This window comes from Leucoraja erinacea, chromosome 16 (assembly GCF_028641065.1).
Source record: "Leucoraja erinacea ecotype New England chromosome 16, Leri_hhj_1, whole genome shotgun sequence".
Taxonomy (NCBI): Eukaryota; Metazoa; Chordata; class Chondrichthyes; order Rajiformes; family Rajidae; genus Leucoraja; species Leucoraja erinaceus.
Genome location: NC_073392.1, coordinates 26,178,904 through 26,203,641, shown reverse-complemented (window position 1 = coordinate 26,203,641; position 24,738 = coordinate 26,178,904). Strand labels below are relative to the sequence as shown.

The 24,738-nt window shown below is 44.3% G+C and overlaps 1 protein-coding gene across 2 annotated transcripts in view; it reads right to left on the bottom strand.

Annotated features, from left to right (window-relative positions):
* Nucleotides 1-24,622, bottom strand: part of tpra1 (transmembrane protein, adipocyte asscociated 1) — a 36,088-nt gene extending 11,466 nt beyond the window's left edge. The window contains exons 1-3 of one of the 2 annotated variants that reach the window (XM_055647977.1): nt 24,323-24,622; nt 20,530-20,940; nt 1,836-2,053 (exon numbers count right to left, since the gene is read on the bottom strand). In XM_055647977.1, the coding sequence (XP_055503952.1) occupies nt 1,836-2,041 (206 nt within the window). In that variant the 5' untranslated portion in view covers nt 2,042-2,053; nt 20,530-20,940; nt 24,323-24,622. The remainder of the gene's footprint in view (nt 1-1,835; nt 2,054-20,529; nt 20,941-24,322) is intronic. The other variant, XM_055647978.1, reaches the window with a different exon arrangement.
* Between the last annotated feature and the right edge of the window lie 116 nt (nt 24,623-24,738).

Genomic DNA, 24,738 nt, shown 5'->3' with positions numbered 1-24,738 from the left:
GCACCATTAACAAGCGACTGAAGATCTGGCTGAAACTTCACATACAGCTGCTTTTACTGTACCTCCTCGAAGATTGACTGATGCAGCACGGAAACAGGCCCTTTAGCCCACCATGCCATCCATCCATTACTCGCTCGTATGATTTAAAATAATTGCTGTAAGGATTAAAGGGAAGTGACGAATATAATTTGTTTCCCCCGCTCGCTTGCCTGACCCGATGAGTTACTCCAGCACTGTGTCTATCTTTGGCCTGTAAGCGACCCTGGAGACACCACAAAATGATTTGTTCATAACTGCTCACTCCACTGCCCTTGGCACAGAATGCTACTCAATTCAAGGTCAACAATGTCTAATTAATAAATAGTCTCGGTCCACCATCTGGTGGTCCAGCACCTCCTTTAAAATGACGTGAGTGCACGTGAAACCCTCCCCGGAGGACCCCTGAAAATGTGATGCCCATGCCGTGCGAGGCGACCGATCTCTACGTTATCAGGACCTCTGTGGGCGATCAGCAGGTCGTATTTGCCCCCTGCGGTCGGGGGTCTGGAACTCCGGCCAGGCCAGAGCCGGCAGATTAGTTCCCATGGCCAACTGCCGAGGACGGCTTTGCGGGCCGGTATCACGGCCTCTCGAGATCAGGACCTCTGTTGGTCCGGCAAAATGGATAATACGACAAACCTCTGGAACCAAGGGTGCCGGAAAATCGGTGGTGGACCTGGACATAAAATTATCAGAGGCATAGATGGGGTAGACAGTCAGAACCTATTTCCCAGGATAGAAATATCAAATACTCCAGGGCAAAGCTTTACGGTGAAAGAGGCAATGTTTTTGTTTTGACGCAGCAGATGGTGAGTGCCTGGAACATGCTGCCGGGGGTGGTGGTGAAGGCAGATAATGGCATTTAAGAGAGTTTTGGACAAGCACATGGATATGCAGGGGATGGAGCAATATGGTTTATATACATAGGAAGGAATTGCCGATGGACACAAAATGCTGGAGTAACTCAGCGGGACAGGCAGCATCTCTGGAGAGAAGGAATTTATGACGTTTCAAGTAGAGACCCTTCTTCAGGCTGGTGATGTCTGCAGTTGCTAGTTTACACCGAAGAACGACAGATAGGCATAAAATGCTGGAGTAACTGCAGGTCAGACAGCGAATTTGGAGAAAAGGAATAGGTATGAAAAGGTACAGAACAGATCATCGCCAGCATCAATGACAGGAATGGTGGAGCCCACAATGGTCCATTGTTGGCTTTGGAAAAGGTGATAAAGAGATACAAACTGTGAAACTTCAGTCCGTCTTAACCTACCTGATCTCCCGGTGGCTCAGCACTTCAATTTCCTCCCCCCTCCCATTCAGAAATCTGACCTTTCTGTCCTGGGCCTCCTCCATTATCAGAGTGAGGCCCAGCACAAATTGGAGGGACAGCAACTCATATTTCGCTTGGGTAGTTTACACCCCAGCAGTATGAACATTGACTTCTCTAACTTCAAATACCCCTTGCTTTCTCTCTCCATCCCTTTCCCCTTCCCAGTTCTCCCACCAGTCTTTGTGTCTCTGCCTACATTCTATCTTTGTCCCGCCCCCTCCCCTGAAGAAGGGTCTCGACCCGAAACGTCGCCCATTCCTTCTCTCCACAGATGCTGCCTCGCCCGTTGAGTTACTACAGCATTTGGTGTCTACCTGTGAAACTACGAAGATGACTAGGGCGGGGGAGGGAATACAGAGAGACGGATTATATGCAGGCACATAAGGGTTGATCTTAGCAACATGATCAACATGGACACTGTGGGACGAAGGGCCTGTTCCTGTGCTGTATTGCTCTGCGTTCTTACCGTGATTCACCAATGTCTTCATAGAGCACGATGAGGCACTGATGTGGCTGGGTGACATTGGCCGCCGTGCCAGTGGCTGCCGTGGAGATCCACCAAGGTATCGGAGCTGCGGAGGTGATGCCCGTAGACATGGTGGAATTTTCAGGCACGGCGGCTGTGGAGTTGCTGTAATCTGCAAACCTCACCACAGACGGTACCGACTTCATGTCGGCTTAACCCTGTCCAACAAAAAACCAAACGTTAAGACGCCAAACGGACAGAAGAGGAAAGCCATTGGGACGTCCTACTCCCGTTCTCTCATCATCACTGTACTCGTTGTTCTACCTTGGCAGCAACGTTTTAAATTAAATATCAAATCCCTCAAGGAAATCACCCCTCAATTCCCCACAACCCCATGATTCACAAGACATTAAATGCAGTAGAGAGCATATTGACTGGTTGCATCGCAGCCTGGCTCGGCAATTCGAACGCCCTAGGATACAGAAGATTGCAAAGAGTGGTGACCACAGCCTGGTCCATCATAGGTACTGATCTCCCCACCATCAAAAAGGCAGCAAGCGTCATCAGAGACCCACGCCACGCTTTCATCTCACTGCTACCATCGGGAAGGAGGTACAGAAGCCTGAAAACCATAACATCCGGGTTCAGGAGGTGCTTCTTCCCTACAACCATGAGGTTTTTACACACTACAGCCTCCAAACTACATAGATTTGGGGGCATTATTTTTATCTTTGCACTGTTATTTGATATATATATCTGTGTTTCCGGGACAGTGGTGTGCGGTTTTGGCCCCGTTCCTCTTCACCCTGTATACTGCCGACTTCAAATATAGGTCTGACACATGCCATGAAATATTCAGATGACACAGCGATTGTGGCATGTGTAAGGAGCGGACATGAGGAGGAATACAGGGACTTGACCAGTGTTTTCTGTGTCTGGAGTAAAGAGAACCGTCTCATCCTGAATACAACCAAGACTAAAGAGATGGTGGTTAACTTTGGCAGGGCCAAGCTCCCCCTTCAGCCGGTCAACACTGCAGGGGTGGACATTGAGGTGGTGCAGACATATAAATATCTGGGAGTGCACCTTGATAACAAACTGGACTGGTCTGTCAACACCGATGCCCTCTACAAAAAAGGACAGAGCAGACTCTTTTTCCTCAGAAGGCTTAGATCCTTAAATGTGCGCAATGATATGCTGTACATGTTTTACTATACTGTGGTTGCAAGTGTCATTTTTTATGCTGTTGTCTGCTGGGGCAACAACATCAGTGCTAAAAACAGCAAGAAGTTGGACAAGCTGGTAAAACAAGCTAGCGCAGTGCTGGGGGTGGGTGGGGGGAGAGTGGACTCTGTGGTGGATGTGCTGGAGAGGCGTATGAGGAGCAAGGTGCAGGTCATCCTCGACAACTCCGGGCACCCCCTCCATGAAATTCTGGAGGGTCAAAAGAGCACACGGAACAACAACCGGCTCCTCTCCCTGCGCTGTAGAACGGAGCGGTTCAGGAGATCCTTCACCCCTGCAGCCATTAGATTTTATAATACTGACCGCTAGGCTGTATGGGATAATTAACTGTATGAGTTAATTATTGGGTCTTTTTAAGTATTTATTGCTTTCAGGTATTGTCCACATTGTATTTTATGTCTTTTTTGTCTGCTCTCATTCAGAATGTGTGGGTTTGTTGGTTGTTGGCTTCTGGACATCTGAATTTCCCCGAGGGATCAATAAAGTATTTATTATTATTATTATTATTATTATTTATTTATTATATATCTACCCGTCCAAGTAAACCTCAAGTCCTTCGCAGATAAATACCCGTATTTCCCGGCAATGAAGACGTATTTTTTACCCGAAAGTAAGGCTGAACATTTACCTGCGACTTGGAGGCCGAAGGTTAGATTGTTAGCCAAGAAACATAGGCTTGGCTATCCCTCAGCGCAGCGGCTGTAAAAGACAGCACCACTGGGGGGGGGGGGGGGGGGGGGGGGGGGGGGGTGGGGGTCCCCTCCATCGGGGATCATGTTTGGCTCAGAGGTCCCGGGGGGGGGGGGGGTCCCTCCACGTTTTCAGAGGTAGGGGATGATTCCCCCCCCCAATGTTTTGTGAAACATGTATTTTGCAATCAGTTCCCATCCGACCACACGCATGCATGGTCAGCTAGCTCAGACTCTGAAAAGAATTAGACCACTATGCTGCCCACTTACATATGACTTCCTTATAATCTTCGTAGACTTGTTGAATGGCCTCATTCAGTGTTACAACCATTATATGATTCTACGAGTGTGCAGGAAGGAACTGCAGATGCTGGTATATACCAAAGAAAGACACAAAGTGCTGCAGTGACTCAGATGGTCAGGCAGCTTCTCTGGTGTTAAAGGATGGGCGACGTTTCGGGTTGGGACCCTTGTTCGCACAAGAGGAAGCCTACATGGTCAGAGGGCGAATGGGCAAACTCCACACAGATGGCACCCAAAGTCAGGATTTAACCCGGGTCTGTGAGGCAGCAGCTCTAGTGGTTGAAGTCTGAAGAAGGGTCCCGACCAGAAACGTCACCCATGATTTTTCTTTGTATGATTCCACGACACCAGTGGCAAAACTAACTTTCCAGAAACTGAATGATATGCATATAATAATGTAGCAATTCACGCTTTATAAAAGCTGTTCTCGGTTGTTAGTAATCACATTCAATTTAACAGGTAATTTCTTTCAGCGATCCACAAGACAACAACACACTTGTTCGCAACTAAACCAGAGGACAAACAGGTGATGGCTGCTACTGAAAATTATACCAACAATGACGGTTTCTTCATTGGTTTGTTAGCTTTCTTTTATATGTGCCATTTATAATACTTGCCATTACATTTTAACTCTTGAAATAAAATAGCCACCTGGAGTCAATCACGATCAATATAGTTTGCTACATTTCAGAAGGAAATCCACCTTAGGAAAAAGCCTTTATCACAACGCACCTGCATCTCTACTAGTGGGAGCTGAAGACTTGATGGGAAATTAAAGGGCCTGTCCCACTTACGCGATTTTTTCGGCGACTGCCAACCACAGAGCCTACGGCTGAAGCCACCAAAGCCTCGCGTGAGTGACAGAGTGTGTGAGTATGTGAGTGAGTGAGTGTGCGCGCGCGGCCGCCAAGAAATTGTGTCCCCTGGTCCGCCCCATGTTTTGATAGCGATTTCTGTGCCTGGCTAGCCCCGGGGCTCGCAGATGACCTGGGCACTACAGCCAGTCCCGGGGCAGGCGACTTGGAAACTGCATCAAGTCCCGTGGCTCGCGGGAGATCTGGAAACTGCAGAAAACTAATTGAAAAACACGTGAAAACTATGTGTTATTAGTATGTATTATTACTAATTACTAATTTAGTTAGTATGTATTATTACCTCAATTTATTAACTATGGCGATAGATGTGGCCCGCCATCCACTCACAAACATGGGTCCTGACCCCTATCCAAAAAAGGTTGCCGACCCCTAGACTAAAGCAAACGTTTGATCTTGTCCCGCCAGCCTTTTTTCAAACTGTAGCAACTCATGATGGGAGTGCGTCTTTGACGCAGGTGCGTCTTCATTGCCGGGAAATACGGAAACACATCTGAGCCTTGTATTGACATCCACAGCTAAAAAAGGGTAAAGAACCAAAGCTTTTCCCTGCCTTTACAGGATGCCTACCTTTCTGACCATGATTTTGTTTACCTGTCATAATACATCGTGTGACTTCCTGGCACTTTTTAAAAATCTATTAACATTCCATGAAAATGCTTGAAAACATGTTATGACATTAATGCACGCTCTTCTTGTTATTGTCTGTGGATGTTCATTGTGGAATGAGTGGGGTTTCTCTGGAGTGCAAGATACGGCGACATCTCTGGAGAACATGGATAGGGGACATTTCGGGTTGGGACGCTTCTTCAGTCTGAAGAAGGGTCTTGATCAAAACATCATCCAACCATGTTCTCCAGAGATGTCAATAGTGCTGATAACAGCCCACAATGAAAATATTGGCAAGAGGTTTTTAAAACAGTACTGGTGGATGCTTTTACTATCAGCTGACCTCGAGTTTGTATCGCTATTTCCACACCAAGCTCAGCAATAACGCTAAAAGTTGCAACGCTGCAGAAAAGCGTCCTTATCAACATGTCAACAGTCACATGAATCCTCTGCTTACTGACGAAGGCACTTATCTGCAAGAGTGAAAACAAGCCCGAAATACTCCAAGCCATCGCCTAAACAGAACAAAAAAAATATTAAAGGATTATTTTTAATCTTGAGAGCACCTCATATTTTGCTTGAGCAACTTACAACCCAGTGGTATGAACATTGATTATTTAACTTCAAGTAACCCTTGCATTCCCTCTCTCTCCATCCCTCCCCCACGCTCATCATCTTACTAGCTTCACTCTCATCCTGCCTAGTTTCATTGTTTATAAACACTCATTATCACCTTCTCCACAGCCACCAAGAGACCATTGTGAGCTCCACCTTTCATTTATCATCGTTGCTGGCTTTGATTTGTCCTTTTCATAAATTTAATTCACTTGTTCCTTGTCCCTTTTTATATCTCTAGTTCCCGTCCCCTGATTGTCTGAAGAAGGGTCTCGACCCGAACGTCACCTATTCCTTTTCTCCAGAGATGCTGTCTGACCTGCTGAGTTACTCCAGCTTTTTTTGTCTATCTTTGTAGTAAAGCAGCATCTGCAGTTCCTTCCGCCACACTTCACTGGTGGTTTTAGTTCACTTAACTGTTCCTTGGTTAACTCTTCTAATGACTTAGAAACCTGGATTGTTTTCTCCGGAATGTCAGAGGCTGAGGGTGTAGTTTAAACTACACTAAACTAGATTATTGTCACGTGTACGGACATACAGTGAAAAGCTTTTTTGTTGCGTGCTATCCAGTCAACCGAATGTCCATGCGTGATTACATAGAAAATAGGTGCAGGAGGAGGCCATTCGGCCCTTCATAGAAACATAGACATAGAAACATAGAAAATAGGTGCAGGAGTAGGCCATTCGGCCCTTCGAGCTTGCACCGCCATTCGATATGATCATGGTCGATCATCCAACTCAGTATCCCATCCCTGCCTTCTCTCCATACCCCCTGATCCCTTTAGCCACAAGGGCCACATCTAACTCCCTCTTAAATATAGCCTCAACTACCTTCTGTGGCAGAGAATTCCACAGATTCATCACTCTCTGTGTAAAAAATGATTTTCTCATCTCGGTCCTAAAAGACTTCCCTCTTATCCTTAAACTGTGACCACTAGTTCTGGACTTCCCCAATATCGGGAATAATCTTCCTGCATCTAGCCTGTTCAACCCCTTAAGAATTTTGTAAGTTTCTATAAGATCCCCCCTCAATCTTCTAAATTCTAGCGTGTACAAGCCGAGTCTATCCAACCTTTCTTCATATGAAAGTCCTGCCATCCCAGGAATCAGTCTGGTGAACCTTCTCTGTACTCCCTCTATGGCAAGAATGTCTTTCCTCAAATTAGGAGACCAAAACTGTACGCAATCTCACCAAGACCCTGTACAGCTGCAGTAGAACCTCACTGCTCTTATACTCAAATCCTTTTGCTATGAATGCTAACATACCATTTGCTTTCTTCACTGCCTGCTGCACCTGCATTCCTACTTTCAATGACTGGTGTACCATGATGATGAATAGAAATTCTGAATCAATGCTATAAGATTGTTCTGTAAGACAAAATGGTTGGCCAGGTAGACTGAAACAAAGGACATACGATGGCTGCTGACCAGGCTTGCTGGAACAGGCTGTTAGGAGGGAATACACAATGTCTTGCAGTTACTGCGTAGTCATGAATAAAGGATCACAGGCCCAGTCTGACAAGATTGAGGAATACACACCCCCCCCCCCCCTCCCCCCCCCCTTGCCAGGAAGACTAAGGGGTATAATGGTCTGAGATTATGTGTGGTTCCTTTTTCATCCCCTTATGTGTCCATACTTGGTTTCCTGTATTCTTCGTACGTGTCGCTTCTTTGATCGGGGGAATGTGGGAGGTGCTAAACAGTGGCATTAACATATAAAGAGCCTTGCAATTAAGGGCAGGCAACTTGACTCTTTGCCAGGTTGTAACCTGTGTGAAGCCTCCTGCTCAATAAAACGTACGTTTAAAGCAACCCCGGTGCCTGGTCGATTATTGTCGAAACAACCGATGTGAGAGAGAAACGCGAATCAACAATGACACCCAGGTCTCGTTGCATCTCCCCTTTTCCTAATCGGCCACCATTCAGATAATAGTCTACTTTCCTGTTTTTGCCACCAAAGTGGATAACCTCACATTTATCCACATTATACTGCATCTGCCATGCATTTGCCCACTCACCCAACCTATCCAAGTCACCTTGCAGCCTCCTAGCATCCTCCTCACAGCTAACACTGCCCCCCAGCTTCGTGTCATCCGCAAACTTGGAGATGTTGCATTCAATTCCCTCATCCAGAACATTAATATATATTGTAAATAGCTGGGGTCCCAGCACCGAGCCTTGCAGTACCTCACTAGTCACTGCCTGCCATTCTGAAAAGGACCCGTTTACTCCTACTCTTTGCTTCCTGTCTGCCAGCCAGTTCTCTATCCACATCAATACTGAACCCCCAATACCGTGTGCTTTAAGTTTGTGTACTAATCTCTTATGTGGGACCTTGTCGAAAGCCTTCTGAAAGTCCAGATATAACACATCCACTGGTTCTCCCTTATCCACTCTACTAGTTACTTCCTCGAAAAATTCTTTAAGATTCGTCAGACATGATTTACCTTTCATAAATCCATACTGACTTTGTCCAATGATTTCACCACTTTCCAAATGTGCTGCTATCCCATCTTTAATAACTGATTCTAGCAGTTTCCCCACTACCGACGTTAGACTAACTGGTCTGTAATTCCCCGTTTTCCCTCTCCCTCCCTTTTTAAAAAGTTGGGTTACATTAGCTACCCTCCAGTCCTCAGGAACTACTCCAGAATCTAAAGAGTTTCGAAAAATTATCACTAATGCATCCACTATTTCTGTGGCTACTTCCTTAAGTACTCTGGGATGCAACTTATCTGGCCCTGGGGATTTATCGGCCTTTGATCCATTCAATTTACCTAACACCAATTCCTGGCTAACCTGGATTTCACTCAGTTCCCCCATCTCATTTAACCCCCGGTCCCTTGTTATTTCCGGCAGATTATTTATGTCTTTCTTAGTGAAGACAGAACCAAAGTAGTTATTCAATTGGTCTGCCATGTCCTTGTTCCCCATGATCAATTTGCCTGTTTCTGACTGCAAGGAACCTACATTTGTTTTAACTGATTGTTTCCTCTTCACATGTCTATAAAAACTTTTGCAGTCAGTTTTTATGTTTCCTGCCAGTTTTCTTTCATAATCTATTTTCCCTTTCCTAATTAAGCCTTTTGTCCTCCGCTGCTGGACTCTGAATTTCTCCCAGTCCTCTGGTAGGCTGCTTTTTCTGGCTAATTTGTACGCTTCATCTTTTGTTTTGATACTATCATCTTTTGTTTTGATACAAGCCAGCACCGCCATTCTTTGCGATCATGGCTGATCGTCCCCAATCAATAATCCCACGCCTGCCTTCTCCCCATATCCCTTGATTCCACTAGCCCCTAGAGCTCTATCTAACTCCCTCTTAAATCCATCTAGTGATTTGGCCTCCAACTGCCCTCTGTGGCAGGGAATTCCACAAATTCAAAACGTTTTTTCTCACCTCAGTCTTAAATGGCCTCCCCTTTATTCTAAGACTGTGGCCCCTGGTTCTGGACCAGTTCTGGATTACAATCGAGCCGCCCACCGTGTACAGATAGAGGATAAAGGGAATAATATGTAGTGCAAGATAAAGTTTAGCAAAGTCCGATTAAAGATAGTCCGAGGATAATCAACAGATCTGAGAGGAGATCAAGAAGAGCAATACTTAGAGTAAGAGCTGCTGCTGTTGGAGTAGAGGTTTAAACAAGTGGGGCAATTGTAATGGAGTGATTATAGATGCACGTCTGGGACCAGCACACAGAGAGTCACCTGGATTGGGTGCCAGGTATAACAGTACTTAAAATTGGAGTGTTCAATGTTCATAGCGTTGGTTTGTAAGCTGTGAGGTGCTGTTTCTCCAGTTTGCATGTGGCCTCACTCTGGCAATTGAGGAGGAGGCCCATGACAGAAAGGTCAGCATTGAAGAAATGTGGTTCATCCACTCCCTCCCCAGATGCTGTCTGGCCTGCTGAGTTCCTCCAGCACTTTGTGCTTTGCTCGAGATGCCAGCATCAGTAGTTTCTTGTGACTCCATTTTAATGATCTTTATAAAGAATGAGAGAAGAGCTTATTGAACTGAGGATGGATTGACAAGGTGAATGTTGAGAGGACTTGTCTTGTTTAGTTTTAGAAATACAGTGTGGAAACAGACCCTTCGGCCCATCAAGTCTGGGCCGACCAACAACCACCCTTACACTAGTTCTGTCCTATGCTCTAGGGTCAATTTACAGAAGCCAATTAACCTACAAACATGCACGTCTTTGAAATGTGGGAGGATACTTTCTCCCGGAAACAGATTATACCAGAGAAAAACCCATGCGGTCACAGGGAGAGCATGCAAATTCCTCACAGACAGCACCGGTAGTTAGGATCATAGCCTCACAATAATAGGACGTACCTTCAGAAAGGAGATGAGGAGGAAATTCTTTAGCCAGAGGGTGGTGAATCTGTGGAATTCATCGCCACAGATGGCTGTGGAGGCTGAGTCAATTGGTATTTGTAAAGCGGAGATTGACAGATTCTTGATTAGTACGGGTGTTGGGGGTTGTGGAGAGAAGACAGGAGAATAGGATTGAGAGGGAAAGATAGATTAGCCATGATTAGACTTGATGGGCCGAACGGCCTAATTCTGCTGTGGATTTCTTTAGAAATAACTGAGGTAAGGGGAGAGAGGAGAGAACTTACCATTACTTTAGCAGTTCTGTACCAAGATCACTATTTAATTAGTAGTTCTGGGAGCTTGCTGTGCACTATTTGGCCCCATATTTTCAATAACAGTGAATATGGTTCACATGCCATAAAGTGGTTTGGGAACAGCTCTGCCCAAGACAGCAATGAATTGCAGAGTTGTGGATGTAGTCCAGTCCATCACACAGACCCCACCATTGACTCCATCTACACTTCACATTGCCTCGGTAACTAGCCAACATAATCAAGGACCATTTTCACCCCGGTCATTCCGTCTTCTCCCCGTTCCCATGGGAGGAGATACAGAAGCTTGTAAGCTTCTTCCACTCTATCATCAGATTTCTGAATGGTCCTCCCATAAACTATGAAGTAGTCCAGATCTTCCAACCTACCGCTTTGTACAGTGGGCATTTTCTCTGCAACTGTAATGCTACAATGCTGAAAACTATATTCTGAACTCTAGTATTTTTCTCTTCACACTACCCGTTGTGTGTGGCTTGACTGTATTATGTATAGTGTTATTTGATTTGGTTGGACAGTATGCAAAACAAAAGCTTTCCGCTGTGCCACTCAGTACACCTGACATTAATAAAGCAACACCAGTACCAACATAAATACAAGGAACTGCAGATGTTGGTTTATAAAAGAAAAGACACAAAGTGCTGGAGTAACTCAGCAGGTCAGGCGGCATCTCTGGAGGACATGGATAGGTGGTGTTTTGGGTTGGAACCCTTCTCCAGACATCGTGTGCGGGGGGAGAGAAGAGGTGGGAGCTGGTCAAAGCCCGGCCCTGCCAATATATCCTGAAGCGGTAAAAGCTGTTATTTAAGTAGGGATTCCTCCTTTAGAGGTCAGATGGAGTGCAGCAACTGCTCAACAAACTCAGCCGGGATTAGCAGTCAAAGGCAAGGCTGACATTGTCCTGCTGTATCATAAATCACCAGCTGTACAAATCAGACGTCTGCAGATTTACACCTAAACCCTGGCTTTTGTTCACATTTAGCACCCTTAACGGCATTAACGATAAAGCTTTCAGCCAGCCCAATTTCCACAAATGAAAAGTTGTGCAGCTGTTGGTAGGGGCATGGTCAGTGGGAAAGAGAATCGCAGAAGTGAAAGATGCATCGCGCACTCTTGTGTATTTGACAGCTCGATTGAATAAACCGTCTAGTTAGTTCAAATGTCAGCGCCTGTCCCAAAGCAGCGAACAAAATGATTTTCTGAGAATGTAATGATTCAAACTCTTCCCTCTACCCTTTCAGGGCGTTTATTCCAGAGGATGGAACCTAGAAATGTACAGCACTGGAGCAGGCCCTTTGGCCCACAATGTATGGGCCGTACGTAATGTCAAGATATTTGACTGCATGTGGTCCATATCCCTCCATCCTCTGCATATCCATGTGCCATGTTCTTCACTTGCCAACTCGCACATATGTTTTACAGAGCCTCGCTTCCAGAATAGCATACGATCCAAACAAAACGAATCTTTTAAAGCAAGGACTATTTGAAAGAATTTTCACCTGAAACGTCACCTATTCCTTTTCTCCAGATGGCCAGCTGAGTTACTTCAGCATGTTATGATCATTTGAAGGAACTCTGGTATAGTTTTTGTTTGATCCAACTTGCTTATAAAACCCCACAGGAACTGATTACATAGAACATAGAAGAAGAGTACAGCGCAAGAACAGGCCCTTCAGCCCACAATGTCAGTGTTGAACATGATGCCAGGATAAACTAATCTCCTCTGCTTGTTCGTGATTCATATCGCTGCATATCCATGTGCTTAACTAAAAATCTCTTAAACATCACCACGGCATCTGCCTCCACCACCCACCCCGGCAGTGTGTTCCATGCAGCCACCACCCACTGTGCAAAAAGACTTGCCCCACACATCTCTTTTAAACTTTGCCCCTCCCATCTTTTAGCTATTATGCCCTCTAGTCTTTGACATTTCCACCTTGGGGAAGAAAGGTTCTGCCTACCCTATCTAGGCCTCTCAGCATAACTTAATATAACTCACTTTGTAAAAGGATGTAGCCCCATCTGGAACCAGAAGTAAAAAAACAGGAAATGCTGGGAATATTCTCTCTGAGATGCTGCCTAATCTGCCAAGTTATCCAGCACCTTATACTTTCAATGCCTTGAATTCAATCTTCTCATCATCAGCCATTCAACCTGTGGATCGGGCCTCTATTTGGTTTATTTATTGTAGTTAAATTACTCCTGATTTTTTTTCTCCTCGATTAAATCTTTCCTTAAACTTCTCAGCTCTTAGATGTCCGTCCCCCTGCTGTGAACTGGCAGCCTGCAATCTTAAAGACAATGGTTTGATTACTGCAGTTACATTTAGTTGCATTTAGTTTAGTTTAGAGATACAGCGTATAAACAGGCCCTTCGGCCCACCGAGACAGCGCTGATCAACAACCAACCATACACTAACACTATCCCACACACTAGGGACAATTTACAGAAGACAATTAACCTACAAACCTGCACGTTGTTGAAGTGTACGTGAAAACTGGAGTACCCAGAGAAAGCTCACGTGGTTTCATGAAGAATGTACAAAATCCATACAGTCAGGATTAAACCCAGGTCCTTGGCGCTGTAAGGCAGCAACTCTACCGCTGCACCACAGTGCCATCTTTACAAAAATATGTAAATAGATTTTCTTTTGAAGACCAATTGTCTTTCGAAATAACTAGTTACTACAGACTGCAGAAGATGTTTGCATATCTGTAACTATCCTGTCTTGAAGAACGCATAAAAAAATTATGGGGATAATAGCATAAAGATGGATATCTGTAGGTCAGGTCTTCCAACAACCCATGTAACCCTCATATGATGTTGCAATGTACAAATCATTGCTTTGGCAGTATTGGAGTATTGTGTACAGCAAGGCTCATAAAATCAGCAAGTTCCCCACAACTCTCATGAACTTCAACAGTTGCACCGGAGAAAGCATTTTATCGGGGTCCATCACAGCATGGTTTGGGAACAGCTCCATCCAAGACTGCAAGAAATTGCAGAGAGGTGTAGACATAGCCCAGACCATCACACAAACCAACCTCCCTTCCATTGACTCCATCTACACTTCACGTTACCTCAGCAAGGCCACCAGCATAATTAAGTACCAATCTCACCCCGGCCACTCCCTGTTCTTCCATCAGACAAGAAATACATAAGTTTGAAAATGTATATCTCAGGGACATTTTCTATCAGGCATCCTATCTCCAACTAGAGAGCGATCCTAAACTACCATCTACCTTCAGAATATTTTTTAATAGGACTTTTCTGGACTTTACCCTGCATTAAATGTTATTCCCTTTGTCCTGCATCTACACACTGTGGATGGATGATTGTAATCATGTATAGTCTTTCCACTGGATAGCGCGCAACAAAAAAGCTTTGCTCTGTGCACGGTGCCTCATTTCAGAAGATATAGAGTGCAGAAGAGACACACCAAGATGTCGTCTGGAATGGTGGTGAGCTTTAAAGACTGGATAGGCTAGTTTACTCTCATTAACGTGTAGAAGGCAGACGGGCGAATTTATAAGAGGTTTATAATATTATGAAAGGCATAGAAAGGGTAACCAGTCAAAGTATTTTTTTCCCAGGCTGATGAGTGTAGAACAAATGGGCATGCTTAAGGTGAGAGGGAAAAAAAATAAAGAAAATTGTTTTACAGAGTGGTGATAACATGGAACGAGCTGCCACAGGAGGTGGTGAAGGCAGACTCAATTACAACATTTAAAAAGGCATTTGGGTAAGTACTTGGTTATTAAAGAAGTGGAGAGATATAGGCCTAATGCAAGCAAGTGGAATCAGCGTAGATAGGCATTAGAGCCAGCATGGAAGACTCAGAGTGTGTGGGGAGTAACTGCAGTTGCTGAAGAACTGAAGACAAACGCAAAAAACTGGAGTAACTCAGTGGGTCAGGCAGCATCTCTGCAGAAAAGGAATAGGTGACATTTCGGGTCGAGATCTTTCTTCAGACTGATAGTCAGGGGAAAGAGGAACGAGAGATATAGACAATACTTGTCTATATCTGTCTATATATGTGTTCGGCACAGACTAGAAGGGTCGAGATGGCCTGTTTCCGTGCTGTAATTGTTATATGGTTACTTAGGACAAATGCAGAAAGCAACGATAATCAAGGAAATGTGGAGCCCACAATGGTCCGTTGTTGGCAGTGGGATAGGTGATAACGAGTTTATGCAGTCAGTGGAACTCTAACAGGACGACAGTAAAAATAGCACGACGACTAGAGTGGGGGAGGGATGGAGGGGGGGGCAAGGATTACTCGTATACAGCTCTGCAACGATTGTCCAAATTACTTTGAAGGTACAGTCTCTGCAGAACATGCACTGCCATTTGGTTGTCTCTGACAAGGTCACGTTTTATTGACCAAACATGCCAACTGAAATAGAAACAGAAAATGCTGGAAGTACTCAGAATGGTCATGCGCCATTTGGGGAAACAGGAAGTTAATGTTTCAGATCCAGAAATCAGATTCAGGAGGGGTGAGGGTAGGGTATTCTCCCCTTTCTAACAATCAGTCTGAGAAGGGTCCCAACTCAAACGTTACCAATCCACGTCCTCCAGAGATGCTGCCTGATCCACCAAGTTACACTAGCACTTTCTTCCCCGCTGTTATCAGGCAACTGAACTGCCCTCTCACCAACTAGAGAGTTCCCATCTACCGCATTGCACACCTTTGAACTATCTTTAATCAGACTTTATCTTGCACTCAATGTTGTATCCTTTATTTGTACACTGTGGATGACTTGATTGCAATCATGTACAGTTTTTTTTAATTGACTGGTTCGCAAGAAACAAAAGCGATACCTTAGTACACATAATAAACTGACAATAATAAACTAAACTGAACTTGAGATTTATTTTGTAAACCAACTTCTGCAGTTCCTTGTGTACACATTATGATCTTTATTCTGGTCTTCCCCCACCTCCTCTCTCAACTAATAAAACTCCCCAATGTTCCAGAATTAGAACAGGAAAGCATTAGATTTATTCAACTACCAGCCGTCTCCTTAAAACGATCTCTCTGCCCCTTCCACCAACATACGCAACTGAATAGGTGATCACTGGCTCTAATGCCTATCACCCCTCGAATGCCAATAATTGGAGGACAAAAAACAATGGATTTTATTCTTCCTCCATTTCCTAATTTGCGCACCCTTCCCCAGAACTATATATCATTCATAATGACATGGTCAGCTTTCATTCATCCATGTAGAACTAGCTCTGCCCTGCACCATAGTAAATCACCCCTAGAGTGGAGGAAGTAGATGAGAAAATTGAATAACATAGAACTCATGTGAACGCGTTATCAATGGTCGATGTGAACACGATACAGTTTCCATCCTATATCTGTAAACTAAAAGTCTATGCCACACTCAATCCATGATATTCCATTCTTCACTGCTTCCTTGTAACAATGCCCAATAACTGCACCCCCCCAATTGTCTTACCCCACACCAATACTAGGGGTAATTTAGTGTGGTTAATTAACTTACCAACCAGTCCATCTTTTGTTTGTGGGAGGAAACCAGAGCACATGATTACAGGGAGATCAGGCAAACTCCATACAGACAGCAGAGGTCAGGATTGAACCTGGTCACTGAATCTGTGATGCAGCAGTCGTATGTGCTGCGTCTTTGTGCCTCATTAATGTTTTTCAAAACACCAACATCTCCTTGTTGAAACACAAAAGGACACAAAGCACGGAAGTAGTTCGGCGGGTCAGGCGGTATCTCTGGAGAACATGGATAGGCAATGCTTTGGTTCAAGACCTTTCTTTCTCGACCCAAAATGTTGCCGATCCATGTTCCAGGGATGCTGCTTATCCTGCTGAGTTACTCTGTCACTTTTGTGTATGAACTAGCATCTGCAGTTCTTTGCTTCTACATCTCCTTGTTGAATTTGACATGCCTTTAAATATCAACATACCCTTCCTAAGCTCACCAACGTCACTCTCCTTGGCGAATACATGAAATGTTGAACATTTGAATAATTTCCTCCCCTTAAACATTGAGGTGCATCCAAGCCAATATCTCTCCCCCACCCTATACCACTGAGGTGCTTTTATGTTGAACAAAAGACAATAGACAATAGGTGCAGGAGTAGGCCATTTGGCCCTTCGAGCCAGCACAGCCATTCAATGTGATCATGGCTGATTATCCACAATCAGTACCCTGTTCCTGCCTTCTCCCCATATCCCTTGACTCCGCTATCTTAACTCTATCTAACTCGCTCTTGAAAGCATCCAGAGAACCAGCCTCCACTGCCCTCTGAGGCAGAGAATTACACAGACTTCACAACTCTGTGTGAAAACATTTTTCCTCATCTCCGTTCTAAATGGCTTACCGCTTATTCTTAAACTGTGGCCCCTGGTTCTGGACCCCCCCAACATCGGGAACACGTTTCCAGCCTCTAGCATGTCCAAACCCTTAATAATCTGATATGTTTCAATAAGATCCCCTCTCATCCTTCTAAATTCCAGAGTATACAAGCCCAGCCGCTCCATTCTATCAACATATGACAGTCTCGCCATCCCGGGAATTAACCTTGTGAACCTACGCTGCACTCCCTCAATAGCAGAGGATATCACATTGCAATAGTGTATGGAATAGCGGAGGCAGTGGCCATGCAGTTCTGGTTCTGTTCATTATTCAGAATAGTTCGGAAGCATGGAATGAACTGGAAGACAAGATGAGAACCGGTGACCCTATGCTTCTGGTAGCCTCCTTATGGCAGAATAGCTGGCGGAGGTGGGTCATGAGCTGGAGAGCCTGCAGTGAATCCGAAGCTGCTTATTGATGCTGAGTGTGCTTGCTGGGAGTCTTGCCTTATAACTGCCCCGTCTCCTGCTGAATACTGCAGATCAAGTGAATCCATCTTCCCGTCTCCTCTCAGACATGGAGCTTCTAGAAGCACGTTAATACCAGTGGAAAGACACAAAATGTTGGAGTCACTCAGTGGGTCAGACTTTTCTCCAAAAGGAATAACTGACGCTTCGGGTCGACCCCTCTTCAGAGTGAGAGTCAGCGGAAAGGGAAACGAGATACAAACGTTGATGTAGAGAAATATAAACAAATGAATGAAACATATGCAAAAAAGCTATGATGATAAAGGAGGCAGGCCACTGCCCGCTGTTTGTTAGGTGAGAACAAGTTCAGACAATGAGACTCAACAAGCGACTTTGAAGCAGGTACAATGTGGGTAGGGGAGGGATGGAGAGAGAGGGAATGCAGGGGGTCACTTGTAATTAGAGAAATCAACATCACACAACTGGGCTGCAAGCTATCCAAGCAGGAGTTGCTGTTCCTCCAATTTGTGTTTTGCCTCACTCTGACAATGGAGTTGGCCTAGAACAGAAAGGTCAGTGTGGGAGTGGGAAGGGGATTTAAAGCATTTGGCAACCGGGAGATCAGGTAGGTCCAGGCAGACTGAGCGAAGGTGTTCAGCGAAACGGTCGTTCAGTCTACCTTCAGTATCCACGATGGTTTCAACAACCCTAACCCCACACCCTCCAACCATTGTGACCAGGTTATCGTATAGCCCTTCCAATAGCCCACAGGAGCTAGAGGAACAGAGATGTCGACAGATTGTGCAAAAACAGGGTTCTTATAGTGAAGATAGATAGATACAAATTGCTAGAGTGGTCAGACAACATTGCTAGAGAAAAATGATGGGTGACGTTTTCGGTTGGGACCTTTCTTCAGACAGGGTCCCGACCCGAAACATCACCCACGTTTTTTTTGGACGGACACATGGGCAAGCAGAGAATGGAGGAATATAGACCATTTGCAGGCGATGGGATGAGCATAATTTGGAAACATGGTTGGCATAGACATGGTTGCTGAAGGATGGCATAACCTCAGAATAAAGATACATACTATTAGAATGGAGATGAGGAGAAATGTCTTCAGCCAGAGGGTGGTGAATCTGCGGAATTAATTGCCACAGCCAACTGTGGAGGCCAAGTCATAGGGTAATTTTAAACCAGAGATTGATATGTTCTTGATTAGTAAGGGCGTCAAAGGTTACGGGGGGGAAATCGGGTTGAAAGGGAAAAATAGATCAGACATGATCGATTGACGGAGGAGGCTCGATGGGCCGAATTAACTAATTCTGCTCCGGTGTCTTACGGCCTGTTCTGTTTTAAGTTAAATGAAAACAGACATGCACTCACAACCCTGGAACCTCAAAACTGAAATTTAATACAGCTAGTGTTTAAAAATTATATCTGACTTCTCAGAATGTTAAATTAAAACACTGGTGATCTTGAGACTACCTGGTACGGCCTTGTCACAATAATCCTGCATGTTTTCCCATAAACATCACCCTATGTTGATCATACAATCATATCAGTACATACCACCAGATTTAAGAACAGCTTCTTCCTCGTTGTTATCAGATTATTGAACAAACCTCCCATTTGCTTGGTAGACACAAAATGCTGGAGTAACTCAACAGGCCTGACAGCATCTCTGGAGAGAAGGAATGGGTGACGTTTCGGGTCGAGACCCTTCCTCAGACTCATGCTTGGGATGGATTTTATTTACATAAATTATGGAAACAAGTCCTTCAGCCCAGAGTCCATGCTGACCAATTCACACTAGTTCTATGTTATTCCACTTTCTCATCCACTCCCTACACATTCTGGGGCAAATTACAGAGAATCAATGAACCTACTAACCTGCATGTCTTTGGAATGTGGGAGTAAACTGGAGCACCCGGAGGAAACCCACAAGGTAACAGGGAGAACATGCAACCTCCACACAGAGACAGCAGCCAAGGTCAGGATCAGACCCAGGTCTCTGGCGCCGCGAGGCAACAGCTGCACCACCGTGCTGCCCCATCGTCCAATCTACCTCAAAAAGCAAACTGCTGGAGGAACGCAGCGGGTCAGGCTGCATCCTTGGAGGGAAATAGACTGATGACATTTCTGGTCAAGGCCCTTCTTCAGTCTGCAGCAAAACACAAACTGCATATGTGCATTTCCCCCCACAGATGCTGCCTGACCCACTGAGTTCCTCCAGCAGTTTGTGCTTTGCTCAAAATTCCAATATCTGCATGTCTTGTGGTTCCAATCTACCTTGTTGCGATCTATCTTTTCTACCTGCACTTTCTCTGCAGCAATAACACTACGTCCCGTACTCTTAATTATTTTCTCTTTTACACTACCCAATATATGATTTGCACACAAAGCTTTTCCCCCACTGTAAGTTGGTACACGTGACAATAATAACCCATGCAGTCAACCAATCAATTCAATATACACGACCTGCTTTGTCCATTTACACAGGCACAAAAAAAAAAATCTACTTTCAGACAATAAACTGCATTGCAAAAAAAAGTGCACATCGCCTCTTGCGCTATTGCCTAATTAATCTTCCTTCATGAGGCGCTGAATAACGCGACCAATTTTATTTCGCTTTCGATTTACTTTCAAGGCCAAACTCCCCCTTCTTAACCTGAAAGTCGATACTCCTTTTTTTTTAAATAAAACAATTTGGCTCCAGGCTGATAAGGAGACTAATCCAATTTAAAAACAAACCACCACCATTAAAACGAGAAGATCCGCTTAATATGAAGTGAAAGGGGCTACCAATCAGAATGTGACAATGTAACAGACACACTGTTGCAATGGGACTATGTGTCAATTGCTGTTAGTTTTAATCTGACATGATCGGCTTGATGCTGACAGTTACTTACAGATCGCGGCGTTACTGCAGGGAAATTTACACTTAAATTAGCGACCGGCTCCCACACTGCAGGAACATCATGTCTGTCGCTCTCCCTCTCTCTGGCTGCATTGTGGACTTGTGCAGGGTCAGCAAATCACCTGACTGGAACCTTCTTCCAACACAAACTCCGCACAGTTTCCTGCTGGACCGCCACTTCCTCCCCGCACCGTCCACATCGTTGGGACTGTCTCCAAAGTGCGCGACTGCAGAGCCGACGAAGCGAATTGGGGAAAAGTTTCAAACTTCTCGTTGAATTATACGGCGCAAAAGAGAACTCAGAAAAAAAACCGCAAACTGCTGGAGGAGGTGCTCGGCCAGTTGAGTTCCTTCCGCAGATCGTTTATTTATTTTTTGCTCCAGATTCCATCATCTGCATTCCCTTTAGTTCATGGAAACACAAGAAAATACCACTCAGCCCCTCAAGTCTGTCCCGTCATTCACTATGTTCATGGCTGATTCCAACTCCTGTGTCAGTTCCTTAATAATCTTTAATTATTTAATATTTAAAATATTTATCTATCTAATATCATACAAGGAAATGCAGTCGTTGGTTTATACCAAAATAAGACACAAATGCTGGAGGAACTCAGCGGGTCGAGCAGCATCTCTGGAGAACATGGATAGGGGACTGAAGAGTCCCGACCTGAAACATCACCTGTCCATGTCCTTCTGTACTTGAGCTACTCCAGCACTGTGTGTGTGTGTGTTTTTTTTTTTTAAAACACTTGTTCTGGCCTCTACCAGCCTTAAGGGCAGAGAATGTCAAAGATTCACAACCCTCTGTGTGCCTCGTTCAAAGAGTAAACTCATAGTTGCCACGTCTTTTTTATTTACAAATAATGTAGCAAGTATTTTTAGTTGTAAAATACATAAAGGAAGATATGTCCAGAGTAAATTATACACTTCAGTATGTCCCAATGCACTTTGAGGCTAATTATATCTTTCCTGAAGGAGATATACTATTTTAATATCAGAAACACTCCAGCAATGTGCTCCCACAAGCCAATCAAGTATGTTCCATCATTAGATAATTTTCTTTCTCAACCCCATTCTCTTGCCTTCTCACCATAAACTTTGACAGCCTTACTAATCAAGAACATAGTAATGTATGATTTATACCTTGCAGTTGACAGGAATGACATTGTGTCTGTTCCACGACCAAATCTCCTCAAGGTATGCTTACTTTGAAGAAGTTCTGTTCCTCTCTCCTATGGGAAATCTTAAGGGTCCAGACCTGAAACATCAACTGTCCATTTTCTCCAGAGATGCTGCCTGACCCACTAAGTTACTCCAGCATTTTGTGACTATATTCAGCCTTTAAAACTTGTACTGCCAAACAATACCCAATACCTTCGCCTCCACCACCGTCTGTAGCAAAGAATTACACAGATTTATCACCCACTGGCTAAGGAAACATCCCCCCTCTGCATCCATTCAGACCAGATCTTTCATTAGTCTCCATTCTCCAAATGGGTATTCCAAAGCTCAGGGACTGAAGAGAGAAGACCTGCAAAGCAGTGGCCCAAGCTGTGTTCTGGTTTCAACAGTGCAGGGACTACTCCGTGGGTGTCAAATGCAACAGATTGAACTGAACACACCTCACCTACATAGTTGTAGAGTGTTGACATAGTCAAGTCTGGAGATAATACAGGACCACAGAACATTCCGCCTTTCAAACTTGCACTGCCATTCTATGACAAAGGAAAAACACCCTATGACTTAACATTTCAACCTATTTTTTCCCCAAAATGTCGATTCCCTACTCCACAGATACAGCTTAACCTGCAGGGTTTCTTGAGCACTTTTGTTTTTGCTCAGCATCCTTTATCCATTTTTCCTTCACTTATTTGGTTTAAGAGGAACAAAATTAAGAGGAAGGAGTTTTTAAAGCGGATCTGAGAGTGGGTTTCTCTGACACAGAGAGTGCATGCTGTCTGAAATACGCTGCCCAAAATGGTGGTATAAATCAAATACAATCATTGTGTTGAAGAGACATTTGGAAGACACAAAGTCTAGATTAGGCATAAAAAGATATGGAGACACAAGGAACTACAGATGCTGGAATCTTGAGCAAAACCAAAATTGCTCGAGGGACTCAGTGGCTCAGGCAGCATCTGTGGACAGAATGGACAGACAACTTTTCAGTTCGGGACCCTTCTTCAGACTGAAGAAATCAAGAATTCATATTTAGAACTCTGGATCTTCTCCAGAAAGATATGGGCCTAGTGGCAAATTGGTTTCTCTTTTAAAAATCTCTCAAACTCATATTGAAATTAACAAATGACCTGGCATCAATTAACATTCGCAGAAGCAATCCACAATGTTATGTTAGCTTCCCTCTCCACAGATGCTGCTGAATATTTTCACTATTCTGTTCCTGTTACAGCTGGGGAATAGTTTCTTCTTGGCAACCACCAGGCTCTTGAACACTACACGCACTAATCCCAACTGTGAACTATGGACTATCTTTGGTTGCACTAAGGACTTTCAGGATTTTTTGCACTAGTAGTGGCTTTATTAATACTTTTATTTTGGTATATTATATGTGTGTTTACTGACTTGTTATACTGCTGCAAGTAGGAACGTCATTGTCTGCTGTCAGTACATATGACTATTAAACAGTCTTGACTCTTGAGAAGAACCTGTTCTACTCATTATCCCTCCCTTATATTCCACTTATCACCTTCCAGTCTGTCTCTAACCGTTTCCCCATTCTCACCAGCAATTTCTACTGACTTTCCTTTGGGCTTTATTGTTAACAAATTTAAACTTGCAAGTAAAAACACAAAGTGCTGGAGGAACTCAGCACGTCAGGCAGCATCTGTGGAAAGAAATGGGCAGACAACATTTCAGGTTAAGACTCTTCCTCTGGGTCAGTCCAAAAACTGGATATAAAAGTAAATTATTTTTCTCCAGAGATGCTGTCTGACATGCAGAGTTACTGCAGCATTTTGTGTCTATGTTATAAACCAGCATCTGCAGTTCCTTTCTACACAGATATAAATATTTGACATAAATGCTAGAACAACTCTTCACAGCATCTCTCGAGAACATGGACAAGTGACATATTTTCACTGTACCTCAGAACACGTAACAATTGTAAACTAAAAGTCAAGAGTCAAGGGTGTTTTATGTCCCAGATAGAACAATGACAGGAACAATAACATCCTTACTTGCTGCAGCACAATGGAATATGTAAACATAGTACACTGTAAACAGTATAAACGAGAGAAAAACATGTCAGTGTACTCACAAGTATATATATATATATATATTGTTGAGTGTGTGTGTGTATACATATATACACACTCAAAAACACACAATAGTAGTGCAACAATAATAATAACAATAGTCTAATGTAGCTCAGAGCTTATTTGTGGTTGTAGTGTGATGGCTGTATAAGTGTTCTCCAGAAATGCTCTGACCTGTTGAGTTACTCCAACACTTTACAGCTTTTTCTTCTAAGGTAGCATCTGTAGTTCCTGTTTCTGCAGTTCAACATATAAATATTTGATACAAAGCGCTGGAATAACTTAGTGGGTCAGGCAGCATCTTTAGAGAGAGACACAAAATGCTGGAGTAACTCAGCCGGGACAGGCAGCATCTCTGAAGAGAAGGAATGGGTGACGTTCGGAGTCGAGGCCCTCCTTCAGACATCTTTGGCGAGCATGTATGGGTGACAGCATCTCCTGTGACTACAGACAGAAATGTGAACCTCTTCTTATTTTAACCTGAGCAGCAATTTGGTGACTGTCTCTTACCTGCAGCGTAATCGACAGCTCGGCCACCCAATCAATGCATGAGGCGGCTCTGGCGTCACCGACCAACAGCCAACAGCTGCATCGCGGGAGCGGGACCAAGGTCCTTAACCCGTTTATCTTGACTTTTCCTATTTTTCATTGACATTTTGTTCTTTCTTTTTGTCCTTGGACTGATTTAACCGGGTTGGCGATATTTACTCGGTGGGATTTATCACACATTGTGAGCTGCAGATTTGCTGGTCCCGTCGTCCTCCGACGATCCCTGACTCCCGCGCGCGGCGGCGTTTGCTGACGTCAGCTCATTAACATGCAGCCTGCTGACGTCAGTTCATTTACATGCAGCCAGCTGACGTCAGCTCATTAACATGCAGTCTGCTGACGTCAGCTCATTAACATGCAGCAGCCCTCCACCACGT